Source organism: Myxocyprinus asiaticus, chromosome 25 (assembly GCF_019703515.2).
Source record: "Myxocyprinus asiaticus isolate MX2 ecotype Aquarium Trade chromosome 25, UBuf_Myxa_2, whole genome shotgun sequence".
Lineage (NCBI taxonomy): Eukaryota > Metazoa > Chordata > Actinopteri > Cypriniformes > Catostomidae > Myxocyprinus > Myxocyprinus asiaticus.
This window is the reverse complement of record NC_059368.1, coordinates 29,473,826-29,489,784: the sequence shown is the minus strand read 5'-3', so window position 1 is coordinate 29,489,784 and position 15,959 is coordinate 29,473,826. Positions and strand designations below refer to the sequence as shown.

General features: G+C 38.9%; 1 protein-coding gene across 1 annotated transcript; it reads left to right on the top strand.

Annotated features, from left to right (window-relative positions):
- The first annotated feature begins 9,546 nt into the window (after positions 1 to 9,546).
- On the top strand, positions 9,547 to 11,996 carry LOC127416444 (insulin-like growth factor-binding protein 1). Its single transcript, XM_051655816.1, has 4 exons — positions 9,547 to 10,629; positions 10,855 to 11,012; positions 11,301 to 11,429; positions 11,644 to 11,996. Exons 1-4 carry the CDS (start codon positions 10,254 to 10,256, stop codon positions 11,767 to 11,769), a joined length of 789 nt encoding a protein of 262 aa, XP_051511776.1. The 5' UTR covers positions 9,547 to 10,253; the 3' UTR covers positions 11,770 to 11,996.
- Positions 11,997 to 15,959: the final 3,963 nt, after the last annotated feature.

The window sequence follows — 15,959 nt, the reverse complement described above, 5'->3', positions numbered from 1 at the left end:
GTATTGCAGGATTCAGCCTCACTTGAATACGGAGTAGGATTAGGAATGCGGGCTGGTAAGGAAACCTCCCGCGGAGATTCAGGAGTAGGAGATGGGTGGAGCTGTTGCACATAGGAAGCCTGATTTGTGGCGGCGATCTGATCCTGCTGACATCCCAGCAGAACTCCCTGATGAGAGAGGGTGGAGCGAAGAGTGGAATCCTTCGCTGGGTCCATGTTGTGGCCAGATTGTTCGGTAATGTGAAGGTGCTGGACAGAATGACCCAGGAGTAGAGGTAACAGTTCCAAGATATTTATTCACAAAGTCAGTAGTGTGCCACCGTGCAGAGTAGAGAGTAGTGTGTTTGTCAGTGGAGTGTGTGCATCGTGGAAGTCAGGAGAATCTTGGCAGAATCCTCCATAGAAGCTAGGTGATGAGAGAGATGTCCAGCGGACAATGCGAGCAACAGCAGAAGTATTAATCCCTGGCACACGGGTATAGGCAGGAATTCCTTCGTGGATTACCAGGCTGAACTCAGCGAAGACTGGAAGGCAAACCACAACCCAAAAAACATGGGTAACCAACAGAGTGACAAGACATGACCAGCTAAACATGGAGAGAGAGGTTAGTACTCAACTTAGTATAACAATCTGGCCAAGAAACAGAGAAACATGAGGGCATATTGATGGAGTGAAATCAGGCTGGAACAGGTGTTGCTCGACAAGCTAATCAGCATGATCGTCGCCACCCTAAAAACAATGAACATTCCATTAGAAACACCGATCATGCCAGTTGAGTGCGCCTGCGAAGCACGAGAGGGAGAAAACGACAAAACAAACAAAACAAACCTGCAGGCTTACCAGAACCGTGACACAGTGGCGGATTTAGGCATGGGCAGCATCTTGTGGGGGGGCAGCACACAAGCCCCATCCCCCCCCCCCCACCCCCCCCCAGTGTCAAAAACTCCGGGGGGGCGTGTTGAAGTGGGTTTCGCCCAGGGCGCCATACAAGCTAGAACCACTTCTGCCGTGACATCTATGGCTAAAATGTCTATTCTATTTTTACATTTTCAAAAATGTCTAGGGTAAATCCCCCGAATATGCATATAATATTAAATATTTGTTCTCAGCCACAAGGCCTCCTTACTTTCTATATGTTATGCACATAAAAAAAACACTCAAACACAAATGTTGTTGATTGATCTTTAAATATTCTTAAAATAGACAACCTTTACCTAAATGTCCTATATATGCCCTGGGCTGGAAACAATAAACATTAAAAATGTATTAAAAGGAAAATTAAATAAAGAAATAGTTTACAGGTCTCATGCAATCGGTAATTTCTCTTGGCCCACCCCCCCCAAAAAAAAACAATCCTGTGTTACTGTCAAAAACACATTTTAGCATTTTAGGTCAATGTGTCAAGTTAAATTTAGTTTGAAACTTAGAAAAACATGTCTCGAGATTCCTGTATTAGTAACTGCACTCTGTCTAGCTGTGGTGAACTAATATCAAGTAAGCACCGAATGTAGTGTGTTTTCTGTACAGCTGAGAAGGGTATAGCTGCAGACAGAGCTCCAAATGGCCAGCAAAGATATAGGGAGCCCCTAACCTAAACCTTTCCCTAACCCTAACTGTCTGTGGAAGTGTCGCACCCTTTTGGAGTTGGCGCAGCCCCCTTTTGGAGTAACCCTGCCCCCTTCTGGAGAAACCACAACCTATTTTGTAGATTCCGCCCCCATTTGAAGATCTCAGGCCTGAAGCTATACCTACTTGGGTACAGCTGTGCGATGCCTATACAACTGGATCTTCGCTTACTGCCCCCTGCTGAAAATAAGTGGTACTTCAAGCTGAAATTGCTCCCATGGTAGGAATGTCCCTTATTATGGTCCGGGTACATGACGAATTGCGTAAAAAATTTTAACGTGTTATTTTTTATATAATTAATCACACTGAATTACCATGTTAAATCAATAGCCCTAATAATAAAAAATATTGTGGTTAAACAAGCAAAAAATCAGAAAAGTGATGATGGAAGATGACGTAATCCTCCGAACTGACTGAGGTAAGAATGGAATGATGTTTTCATGATACAGGCATAAAGACGCTATGGTGACATCTCCATCTGAGACTGCCTTGGATCAGCAGACTCACACAGAATCTCCTTTCACAAAATTCCACAGAACCTATGCAGATTTCTGCAAAATTGGAACATCCAGTTCTACACATCCCTTGCCTCTTTTTCTTGCCAGTGCAGAAAATGCAAAGAGTCCTCAGATTCTCCCCCAGGTAAGAAATCAGGAAACAACATGGGCTGGACTTAAACTTGCATACCCACGGGAGCGCCCAGACTCGTGACTGTAAGTGATTGGACTTGCATTAAGCTAAATGCATAAATGTAAATGAATGGTCTGTTACAGTTAGTAAAGAAGACCAAACTCAAGCTAGCCACAATTACTACATCTGCCAAAAATCTGTCCATCTCTTCTGCAAGAGGTGGAAACAATCACATTTGTTGAATCCAAGAAATGTTTTGGAATGCTGACATTAGTTGCCCAGCGTGTTTTGAGATGAACACCCACAAGTGAGAGTGTCTGTCTTTGTATGCACAAATGTGTGTGTGCTGTAAATGAGTTTTAGATATGCCTGGACTTTAACGTTGGCCAAATAAACACCTCTCGTTTGGCCATTTCCATGTTGGCTTGAGAGAGGAGCCAGAGGAAGCCATACACAATGGAGGCCTGTGCATGGGAGCACATGCAAAAACATTTTCCACACACACACACACACACACACACACACACACACACACACACACACACACACACTCACACATTAAATAATTTTGCCACTTGGACTTATATGCATTGCACACACACATACCCACAAACTTACACGAAAGCCTAACCAATAAATAATAGGGTCAAATTACAGTAATACGCGTGCACACACCACAATAATTTTCCGAAGTATATAGTGTATGTAATGATAAGCACCAAAGAAGAAGATGAAGCATTCGTAAGGTCCAGTGAAGAGTCAACCTATATGTGTGTGTACATCTCAGGAATAAAGGTTTGCATGAGAATTGATGGAAACGCACACTGTGACAGGAGTTCTGGCACTGGGGAGCAGCTGCTTCTTTCAAAAACAAACATTTGTAGACACACCCACAATAATCTATGATATTTCTGATTAAAAGTCTTGTATTCATAGCCAGCAACCCTTTCATATGACTATTTGCGGACAATGTAGGTGAAAGGTAGTGTATGTGTGTGTGACAGTACTCCAATTAAAGTGTGTGTGTGTGTATGTGGGAGAGAGAGAGAGTGTGTGTGCACACGAGCTTGTGCATGTGTCATTTTTTCTCATGTTTCAGTTAGAATGGTATGTATAATAGGAAGCTCATAGGTCTTTGGCTACTGATTGATCTCTTTATAAAAGTGACAAAATGCATGCATATGAATGTGTGTGTGTTGCACAGAGAACTGAAAGGATTTAAGATGCACTAATCACATTAGATTCTCATCCTTAGCCATGCCCGACCTTAAAGAACATTCCTACTCCAGAATTATGCCTTCCAGCAGCTGGAATGGGAAAAATTTAAAGTGTGTTCGCTCACATTACCTTATTTAACCTCACCAGCAGAGTGAAATATTACAATTTAAAAACAGATGGAGATAAGACGTGCATCATTTTTAATACTCAACCAGTATTACTACCTGTCCCACTAATTTACTAATTACCCTATGTTTGTTTGAGATCCACCAATGTCAGCCAAACATTGGCTTTGGTATTGGTATTAAAGCAATTATCTGCTATATCGATTTAAAATGAGCCGATAATCATGGTGATTATTTTTTGTAAAAAACAAAACAAAACACAAACAAACAGGATTACATCTTCTACCACTTCTTTGTGACAGCAACGGCTCAATTGTGAATGTTGCCACCTTGTGGACACACTAATTAGTGCAAATAATTCCAGGTGCCTGCACAGTCTGAGCATTCAGAGAACGTTTGGGCATCTAACATTGGGCATTGCATTGAGGTATGCATTGGGTTTAAGCAGAGGCTGCTTCAGCTAAAAAAGGACATGCTCAGAATTCAGTTATTGTGATTTAAAGATATAGTTCACCCAAAAATGAAAATTCTCTCATTTACTCACCCTCATCCCATCCCAGATGTGTATGACTTTCTTTCTTCTGCTGAACACAAACAAAGATTTTAAGAAGAATGTCTCCGCTCTGGACTGTAAGTCCATACAATACAAGTGAATGGTGACCAGAACTTTGAATCTTAAAAAACAACAAAGTCAGCATAAAAGTAATCCATAAAACTCCAGTGGCTAAATCTATGTCTTCAGAAGCGATATGATAGGTGTGGGTGAGAAACAGATCAATATGTGAGTCCTTTTTTACTATAAACATTCTTCTTTGTTTTTTGTTTTTGCTATTAGCATTCTATGTGCATATCACCACATACTGGTAGTTCTGGTCAAAGGTGGAGATTGATTGTGGAAAAGGACTTAAATGTTGATCTGTTTTGCACCTACACCTATCATATCGCTTCAGAAGATATGGATTAAACCCCTAGAGTATTATGGACTACTTTTATGCTGGTTTTATGTGATTTTTGAAAATTCAAAGTTTTGGTCACCATTCACTTGTATGGACCTGAGCTGAGATATTCTTCTAAAAATCTTCATTTGTGTTCTGCAGAAGAAAGAAAGTCATACACATCTGGGATGGCATGAGGGTGAGTAAATGATGAGAGAATTTTTTAGGTGAACTATCCCTTTTTTATTATCTCTGTCTTGTTGTTGTATTGTTTGTGCACTGGAAGCTTCTGTCACCAAGACAAATTCCTTGTATGTGTAAGCATACTTGGCAATAAAGCTCATTCTGATTCTGATGTTGTGTAATTATCAATGATTTGAAACAAGGAAGCATAAAAAAACCGACCCAACATATCGTTATTGGTATTGGTAGATGTTGTTCTAAATAATCAAATTTTGTTTCGGTGCATTCCTAATTTTTGGTTATTTTTCAAGTCTTCTGAAGGCATATGGTAGGATTTCAGAAAGTGAGCTGTGAACTGTGAATGAGCCTCTGTCATAAAGCTCATGAACCCTTTATGGATGTCATGATTTTCACTGAAAAATGACTTCAAATGCCTTCAGAAGATTTGGAAAATAATGCACGAGTTGCATGGACTACTTTTATGATCCTTTTTTAATTTTGAAAGAAAAACACATTGCACTGCCTTTTTATTAAAAATTCTGACCGGGATTTTCATTAAAATATCTCCCTTTGTGTTCCAGAGATGACATACAGGTTGTCATACAGGTTTGGAACGACATGAGGGTGAGAACATTATGACAGAATTTTAATTTATGGGTGAACTATTCCTTTTATACCATTGTGATACAGTACTTAAACTGCAATTAAAGAGATAATGCAGTCACAAAAGAGAAGATTACGGCAATTACAAACTTAAAGACTAAAAGTTAAAGAAAGTTTAAGATCAGAGACTGTCCCTTACAGAACATGTCATCCAAGCATCATGCTAAAAGCTTTTCAAATTTTCGGTGCTGATTCCAGGTTTTGCTCAGAGACACTGCGATTCTTGACAGTAAATGTGAATGCTAGTTCTTTTTGACGTGAGAGGCATTTCTCTACCATTGTTTAACTATAAATTCTTCTGTGCAAGTCTGTATATGTGTTTTCCTTCTCTCTGATTATTCTTTAACCTTCCTATACTTTTTTCCAAAATAAAAACAAAATAAAATAGTAATAAAAATGGTTTCCTTTATCTGAGCATTACAAGACTCAGCAACTTTTCCTCCACTTGCACCTCCATCTGAACACACATTATTATTATTTTTATTTTATTTTTTTACATCTAAGTGGTTGAAAAAACAACACCTTCACTGTTCGTGATCAAAATTGATCAAAAGAAAATGAATTGAAAAGACTAAAAAAACAGAGCAATATTTTTTTTTATTTGTAAAAATACAATATATAAATCATCCACAATACAGAACAAAGACACACAAAAATAAAGGAGTGACACACACACTCAAATTAACTGGTGACACTATTTCAAATTTTTTAATTTTGTCCAAGAAAATCTATAAATCAATCACAATGCAGAACAAACACACATAAATAAGGCGGTAAGACCATAACACACTCACAATGCAGCACACACACAAATCCATAAAGAAGTGCGTAATTTTATTGTTTTTACTTCAGTGAAAAGGAAATGTTATAATAATAAAAAAATTTAAAAAAAGTTACACATGTATTGTTTCTGATCAAAAATGACTGCAAACAGTAAAGTTAGTGCCCCTTTTTTTATCAGTATATGAGGGTTAAGTTAAATACATGAGCAACTTTTGCGATTTGCATTACCTTTTATGTCCTGCTGTTTATGTTTGCTTGGTGTATGTGTGTGTTGTTTCTGTCTCTTTTAAAGTGGGTTTGGCCCCGACCCCAAATGACACTGTTTTGATGACTTTTTTTGCTTGCTTTGATGTCATAGTTGATCACACTCTGATGATACCAACCTCCTGAGATCCCAGAGACAAAATGGCTCTCCTTAGCAAGGGATTACTTCGTTAAGCTTGTAAGTGTCAGAGAACACAATGTCCAGGAGTTTGATGATATTCGGAAGGACTAGGTTAACACAGTGCACGCATATACTCATATAAGGCTTAACACACTACCCACATTCCTTTACTTTCTGAAAAACAAGGTTATATAAATTGTGGGTAAAGGTGGGATGGGGGGGGGGGGGGGTACTCCATGTTGATGGTTATTTAAGGACAGTGTCCTGATGTTGCCATGATTTTATTGCCTCTTGAGCTCAAGTTTTATGAGAGACTAAATGGCTGACCAATTTGTTTTTGTCCAGTTACGCATACCGCTTAACACTGTCTTATTTGACTAGAAGAGACAAACACATGTGCATGGAAACAGATGTGCATGGCTTCCACCAAAATCCCTTTCAAGGCAAGTCAGTTCACTCGGCGGCCATCTTTGGAACATTCTCGGGTAGGCTGGGCAGCAATTTCAATGTAAACAAGCGGCATAAAAGTACAGCTTCTATTTACATGAATGGGAAAAGTTCAAAGAAAATATTTCAAATCAGCTGCAATGCTGCCTTCATGTGCGAACGGAATTATTGTAAATACGAGTTTCCCACTTGGAAGTTGCACATGAACGACACCAAGTCATAATTACAACTGGGAAACTCTGAAATAATTTTTATACCAAGTTTCTGAGATGGGAGGAGTCCTAATCTTTCAACATGGTGGAGGAGAGAACAGTTTCTGATGTGAATGACAGGTTTTGCTCATTTTTCTAAATTCAGCTAATTTTTAGCACTTACCATTTTGGTCATATTCATTTATGCATATCAGCAACTATTTGATGCATGTTTTACATTTTTACACCGTAACAATAGCTTGTATTTGACCAAAATTCCATTATCGTCAGCAAGCTAAGTCATATTTTTTATGGTGTCAAAATAAAAGTTCCTCATGAAATGTTTTTTTTCCAACAACAAAGCACTTGAAAGTGACGTACTCGTCGTTACCACTTCAGAAGTGGGAAGTAGGATAATTCCGATAGCAGATAAAGGCAGCATAAAATCTGAGAACAATGGTATCATAGATTGTGCTTCTTTTGATAAGATCACGCAAAAAACAAACAAAAACAAAACAAAAAACAGCTATTTTTCAGGCTGGTTCAGCTAATGCGCATGCATGTTCTCGAGCTGACTGACTGACAATGTTAGTATCTAAATGGTGATTGGCTTTTTTACCTGTAAGACGGGACTTTCTTTTCTACATCTGTTGGCCGTTTGGCAATTTCTCCCATTCATTTTAATACCAGTGTAACCGTCTCTGCTATACTGTCTCTAGCTTCTGCCGCACAATAAAAATGCCACCTGTTCTATTACTGCAGATACACCACTTGCTATTTAATGACATGCACATGTGCAAACTTAAGTTTTTCAGACTCTTCAGTGGGTGGAAATTTGCATTACCACGAGAACTTAGAGCGCATTGGTAAATGGGCATTCCAAATTGGGGAGACAAGGGGAGAGAAAAATATATATATATTTTATATATATATATATATATATATATATATATATATATATATATAGATATAAATAAATATATATATATATATATATATATATATATATATATATATATATATATATATATATATATATAGTGAGCAATTTCAGGTTCGGTCTTATAATCTGACTGTATCATTCGGGCCAGGTAGGGTCAGGCCACACGGTCTTGGGTATGGGTCGGGTGTCATTTTAAGGCCAGTGCAGACCTCTAAGAGGAACTCTCCACATGCTGACGGAAAACAGTTACGCAATGCCGCAAGACAACTGCGTACAGCAGGGCTCTTCAACTACTTTCTTGCAGGGGCCAGATTATCCAGATGAAGAGAGAGAGAGAGAGAGAGAGAGAGAGAGAGAGAGAGAGAGAGAGAGAGAGAGAGAGAGAAAGAGAGAGACAGAGAGCGAGAGAGAGAAAGAGAGAGAGATAAAATGCCTATTCTTCCATTTTCTCTATAAAGTATCATCCTATTCAGTGAGGAAAAAAATGTGTCCTGCAAATATTGTGAATTTTCACACAATAGCCAGTGCAGGAGTCAGATTTCTGTGCAGGTAATCATTGGCAAAAGAAGAACAAACTGAGTTGATGCGGTTCGTGATTGAGAGGGCTGACTCACAGCTGCAGAACCAAATATAATCAGGATATTTACAGGTTCAGTTTCACATTATCACTTTTTTCCCCCCAAGTCCTACAGACCCTGAACAGATGAGACACGGTCGTTTGACACTTCAAGAATAGTGAATAAAAGCAAACTTTTCAGTGCATTTTCTTTGAAAGTTCAGTTTTCATAATCGATTGCTTTTGTTGCCTGATGTGCATATGTGCTGACAACATTTCTGTCACATTTGCGGTGATCATTTTTTACATCTGTAGATTTGACCGCACTCCACACAACAAAGCAATTATATAAATACATTTGATTGAAAAAACCTAAACGGTGTGACCCATGTTTAGCAAAGCAGTGTAACTTAAAAAAAAAAAAAAAAAATTTAAACGCGCGCTCCAGTCCGCACAACTGCTGACGGCTGAATGCTGTTGCACGTGTCAATGAGCGTTGTTAAACTCACCGCTGATTGTTGAGGATCGCGCCTATGATCGCTGAGTTTTGCGCAGAAAACGCTCTGGTATTTCAGATGATCAGAAATCAGTCGGAGGGCCAGACAAAGACGATACAGCATGTGACCTCACCAAACTCCCCTGAGACACATTCGAGTGCCCACAACCACAGATTAACACATTATTTAGGCGCCCTTCACCCAGCTGCTTGTCACATCATGTTGCCCATCCATAAACTCTGCGGCGAGGCAACGACAAAAGGCCGCGCGACGTGCGTGGATGAGAGGAGGAGACGTGCAGGTGGCCACGTCGTTATTCCCTCTCTCTCACAAAGCGCGGCTATTATTATCCCAGGAAAGGGGCAATAACAATAGCGGTACTCTCGAGCTATCCAAAAAAAAAAAAAAAAAAAAACGAGCTTCTGTCCTGTCATGACCTGAGCGAGGTCACGTACCACAGCGCGAGGGCACGCGGTGCCACACAGAAGAAGTGCGCGCGCACTCACCTCATTAAAGGCGCCATATAACCGTGTCAAATTAATGCCAGACCAAAGCACCGGGACGCGATAATCTAGCGTCATTAATTGGTCTTCAATTATTGTTTGAGTTTTTCAAGAGGGGACATTTAATGAATGGGGGTTTATCAAAACTGCATGCAAACAGGACAGAAATAGGCCTGCTTTCACTTGTTTCATTGCAATAAATGACTACCACTTGGGCACAGTCCCGTTCAAATGGGGCAAAAGCATCACCATTACGCACACTATGTTCCAAAATAAATATTGACGCACTTTACGCGCAGTGTTCAAGGAAGCACCTCGGACTGCATCTACTACACTAGCCAATCGGAGCTGAGAGGGATCATTTAAGAAATCATTAATATCGCCAATGCGTCAAACATGACCGTGTCAGGGGGGATCCAGTGCGCGTATAAATACGGCGAGCCGATTCGGAGAGAGGTAGTCATTTTGGAGAGCGCAAAGCGAGCGGTGGCAACCCGAGGAACTCCACATTTCACTTCAGCCGATATTTATTTATTTATATATCTATTTATTCTGACCTTTGCTTTGGGATGAGCGGACTGCTTCTGAAATTTTTCTGGGTGGCAGCATTTAGCCCACTCCTCTCGGCGCCGGGGCTCCGGGCTTCTCCGGTGGTGGGGCAGGAACCCATTCGCTGCGCGCCGTGCTCCCTGGAGCGGCTAGCCGAGTGTCCCGCGGTGGATGCCGGTTGTGAGGAAGTGCGTCCTGAGCCGGGCTGCGGCTGCTGCCTTGCCTGCGCGCTGAAGAGGGGTGACCAGTGCGGGATCTACACTGCGCCCTGCGGCTCGGGGCTCCGCTGCTTACCCAAACCAGGAGAACCCCGACCTCTACACGCGCTCACCCGAGGACAAGCGGTTTGCACTGAGACCCCAGAACCCGATCAGAACCAAAACGCCCAGACGCAAGGTATACCCTACATTCTCCAAACACTTTTATAAACTGACCTTTTAGCTCCATCACAATTAAAGCTGTCGAGTTGATAATTTCGCTGATTCAATCTCAGACACGATTTCATCATCATTAACAAACCAATTGGATAGAGGATGTTAGATGCGCATTTTATTCATTATTCATTCATCTATTAAAAAGTAGCGTAATATGTGATTCTTAACGAACTTATTCTTCTTGCAGATTATCCCGAGTCTCATAACGGGGCAACGGCGGCGAATGAAGGCAGCGCTGCCCTCTTTGTACCCGGCCACGGAAAGCCTTTCGACCCGCGGGTCATCATCGCCAAAGAGAGCATGAAGGCCAAAGTCAACGCCATACGCAGAAAACTTGTCGAGCAGGTGAGTTTAAGGCACTTAAATTATCGGAATCCTAAAAAGTTTAGTTATAGACATAAAACGAGACTCTGAGACTCGGTCACATGGGGGCAGTAGAGGGTTTCTTGGGTTTTATCCTATTGTGTATGGTGAAAGATGCATGGCTCGAGAGTGGATATGCTTAATTCTGAGGCACTTTAGTTTGTAATATAAACCATATTTATTTAAATATATATAGTTTATTATCATTTATTCAGCTGCTGTTGCATTTATGGTAGTCTGTCTCTAAATGACCACATTTGATCTCTCTAGGGTCCTTGTCATATTGAACTGCAGACAGCTCTTGATAAAATTACTAAAACTCATCAGAAACTGGGAGACAAACTGACCAGATTCTACCTTCCAAATTGTGACAAACATGGTCTATACAAAGCCAAACAGGTACGAAAACCATCATCTTCTGTGCTTCTGAGCACAAATGTGTTACAAAAACAAAGCCTTTTCACAGTGAGAGTTTGACTTGATTTTGTGTTTGTACATAAACGCTCAACATGATGATATGTGTGTTGGCCGAGTGTTAGAACCGCACTCGTCCGAGACCTTAGCTGTGTATGCATGCAATCATCTCACACACACTCTTTCGTTCTCTTTGCAGTGTGAATCGTCTCTGGATGGTCAGAGGGGGAAGTGTTGGTGTGTGTCATCCTGGAATGGGAAGAAAATTCTTGGATCAAGTGACCTGCCAGCAGATGCCGAGTGTCCCGAGGAACTCAACCACTGATCTCTCATATTTGCACACACACACTGGAAGATCTAAGGAACTCAGACACTGATTTCTCTCTTACAAAAACACACACATACATATAGACCATTATGCCACTAATTTTTATCATTATATATTTTTTTTAGTATTTATTTATTATTAGTGGTGATATTTAATACAGGTACACTGTTTTGATTTAGTAAACTCCCTGAACTCTCCAAAAAAAAAAAAAAAAAAAAAATAAACTATTTTTCTGAAAAGAAAATTAATATGTATTTTCCATGAAGTACCCTTACTTATTTATTTCAACTGAATGTATTCATTTCAATATCTGGATAAGAATATTTATTCATTATGCCTTATACATATTTTTGTATGATGTAAATCTGTGTATATTTGGTGTATATAGATTACTATGTGTCTTAACCTTCTTCCAGGCTTGCTTTGTTGTGAAGGAAAGAAATGGAAAAAAGCACTGCATGACCAAATCTCTTTGTCAATGTCCATAAATTGCTATATTTTTTTGTTATACTGTGTATTGTATTAATGATCATTTTTGTTTTAATGATTGATATTAGATGGGAATGAAAGATTTAGTTTTTGTTTTTGTTTTTACATGCAAAATATTGGTTTTCACAGCTTTTGAAACGGGTAACTGCTTGTTCCTACCTCTGTCTTTTAAGTTGTTTACTTGTTGAGATCTCAAAGAGTTTTCTTTTTTTTTTAATCAAGTGGGCTATTATTGTTTGTGTTTAAAAATGACTTTTGAAAATGTCTGTATGACAGTGAGACCACAGTCTTGCTGTATTTCTTGATCATATTTGTGCTGTCTACATACTGTGGTCCATTTTTTTTTATATATATATATATATATATATATATATATATATATATATATATATATATATATATATATAATAATTATTATTATTATTATTATTATTAAGTGATGCAATATATACACATTACAGTGAGAAAAAAAAAAAAAAAAAAGAAAGATATAGACATTGCCTCACTCCAAAATAATTGCTTGTGTGTATAATACATTTTTCATGGTTTGTAATTGTAATTCATTGTGGGTAAAAAAAAGCTATTTAATAAATCATCTTTACCAGCATTGCGATTGTGTCAGTGATTTAAACTACAGCCCTCAGGCTTGCTGTAGTGAACTATGAAGCAAGACTCAAACTCAATTAGCAAAATAGTACTGTCAGAACAAAACAACAACACCTGAACATAATGTGAAATCTGTTAACACAAACCACAAACTCTATTTCTTCCCCGTTTCCTTTCTAACACCTTGCAAACATTTGATTATGTTCTGTCTTGTCTATATTTAAAAGTGCCTGCAGGCAGAACTGTGTGCGCGCACATAAGTGTATCCTTATCGTGGTAATCTCAAATGGGGCGGACTAACTTTAGCTTGGTATTTTGGGGAACTGGGCTCCACTCTCTACAGTGTCTTTGACCTGGGCTCTGTTTGTGCTGGGTGGGCAGTGGTGTGTCCTTCCCTTTCCCCTCAATGACCAGCCTTCATACCTTTATCTCATTTTTCACATTTTTTAACCATAAGAGAAGTCATTTAGCTTCTTTTGCTTCATTGGACATTTACAACCCACAATCCCAACATTAGTGGTGTTTGTAATAAAAGTGTATTATTAGATAGATATAGCACAAAAACAGAACAATCAATGTGCAAGTAATGTTGCATTGAAACAATCTGCTTGTAGTTACATTTCAACAACATTTTCTAATGTATAGGGCATTTGCAAATAATGGGAATATACAGTATTTGTAGAGCATTTGCAAATAAATAATGTGATGCATCGTGTCCACTCCACTAGACTAATCTTTAAAAAAAAAAAAAAAAAATGTTTAACAATTCAGGAAGTGATGTAATATCCAAACTACCATGGGGGTTTAATTTTGACCCTTACCCATAATATAAATATGCACAGACTCATACTATCTCTTTATACCATGGCTGGTGAAAGTGGTGATGCATCAAGTACCTCTAAAATATTTACTACTATCTTTTATTGCGGTGGACAGATGTGAAACTCTCTCCCTCAAAAAAAAAAAAAAAAAAAAAAAAAACGTTTTTTTATTTTTATTTTTTAAAGATTGGGATTATATTCTTGTTTTTGGAGTAAAAAGAAACATTAAGATATATTCCCCTTATGATTTAATAATTCATGCATCATATGGGTTAAGGAAACCTAAAATTAAGTTGGGGGGGGGGAGTAGCCTGCTTAGGATTTGACTAGTTTATCCATATACTAGCAATTTCATTTCATGAATTGTGGCATCCCAGCTTCTTTTTTGAGAATCGGCTGCCTTGACATGGCTCAGACAAGCGAATAACTATGCTAATGTGAATGGGGTCTCTGTGAGTAGATTTGAGGAGTAATGACTTGTGTGGGGCTTGAGGTAGAGTGTGAAATGAAGCAGTTCAAAGATGTTGACCCTGTTACACAGATGAGATTCTAAGTCTCCAGTGCCCTTGGCTCTCTGTTATGTACTAATGACAAAATTACTGTAGCTAAAATACAAGCTTTCTGTGAAAGAGCAATTGTTTTGAAGAAACGAAACACTTAAAAATAAAAAATGGTAACACTAGCCACTTTAGATAATGTAATTCAACCTAAATGAATAGAAAAGCTCTCTAATACAAATACTGAAGAAAAATCTGCACTCAATCCTGTATAAACCATCATCTGTCCTGGCATATGTCTGAACACAATGGGGTATGTTGCCCAAAAGGCTTCCATTGTAAGATGCTGTGAACAGAGCTTAAAGGAATATTCGGGGCTTAATACAAGTTAAGCTCAATAGACAGCATTTGTGACAATGTTAACAAGCACAAAATTACATTTCGACTTATCCCTCATTTTCTTCAAGAAAACATGGATGCGGGGGCCTGGGTAGCTCAGCAAGTAAAGACGTTGACAACCACACCTGGAGTCACAAGTTTGAATCCAGGGCATGCTGAGTGACTCCAGTCAGGCTTCCTAAGTAACCGACTGGCCCGGTTGCTAGGGTGGGTAGAGTCATGTTGTGTTAACCTCCTCGTGGTCGCCATAATGTGGTTCTTGGTCTCGGTGGGGCGCGTGGTGAGTTGTGCGTGGATGCCGCGGAGAATAGCATGAGCCTCCACACGCGCTAGGTCTCCGCGGTAATGCGCTCAACAAGCCACGTGATAAGATGCGTGGATTGACGGTCTCCGATGCAGAGGCAACTGAGATTCATCCTCCGCCACCCGGATTGAGTCACTGCGCCACCATGAGGACTTAGAGCGCATTGGGAATTGGGCATTCCAAATTGGGGAGAAAAGGGGAGAAAATACCCCCCCCCCCCCCCCAAAAAAAAAATCAAACAAACATGGATGCAAACAATATGTGTGTTAACATGATTTTAGTGTGAAAAAAAATTGCTTACTACCTTTATTAACACACATTTTAACAGAAGAATATGATATATATATATATATATATATATAGTGCTATTATAAAATGATAAGCTTCACATTTCTGCCTTTAAACCTGTATTGAACATGGAATATCCCTTTAACTTGTATTTAAAATGGAATACATCTTTAAACCTTTCAATTTATATTTGGCTCGATAACTTCACTATAAGTTTTAATCGTATTAGAATATAAGAATGTTTTCTTAATTTCTTGCAGTTTTCTCAAGTACATGAAAAAGAACTGTGCCTTTGTTGGTTCTGGATTTCCTACTTAAGCTGTTGTGTTTTTGGCTTTTAACCAAAATTATGTCCAAATGTAGCACAATGATTCACTAAAAGTACATACATAAATACACATGTGAAAAGAAGCTTCAAAATGGCATTGTGTACATAAAATAGTTTACATTTTTTTATTTAAAAAAGGTATTAAATACAAATTATATTTGAACAGAAACATTTCCTTTCTTGAAGAAAGTCATAGCTGTATATTTTCTAGTTTAGTAACAAGCTTTTTAAAGAATCAAAATGATTAAAAAAAAAAAAAAACATTACCCGTGAACGGAGGGATCTTTAATAGTGACTTACGGGCAAGAAGTGACCCTGGCATTGCAGAGAATGAGGGTGGCAAGCATTTTTAAAGATCAACTAGCCTGAACATTGACTTTGACGTTCTTCAAAACATAAGCTTGGCCTCAGCTTTACTTAATTTTAGTGTTCACTTTACTTTAGCATAGTTTAGC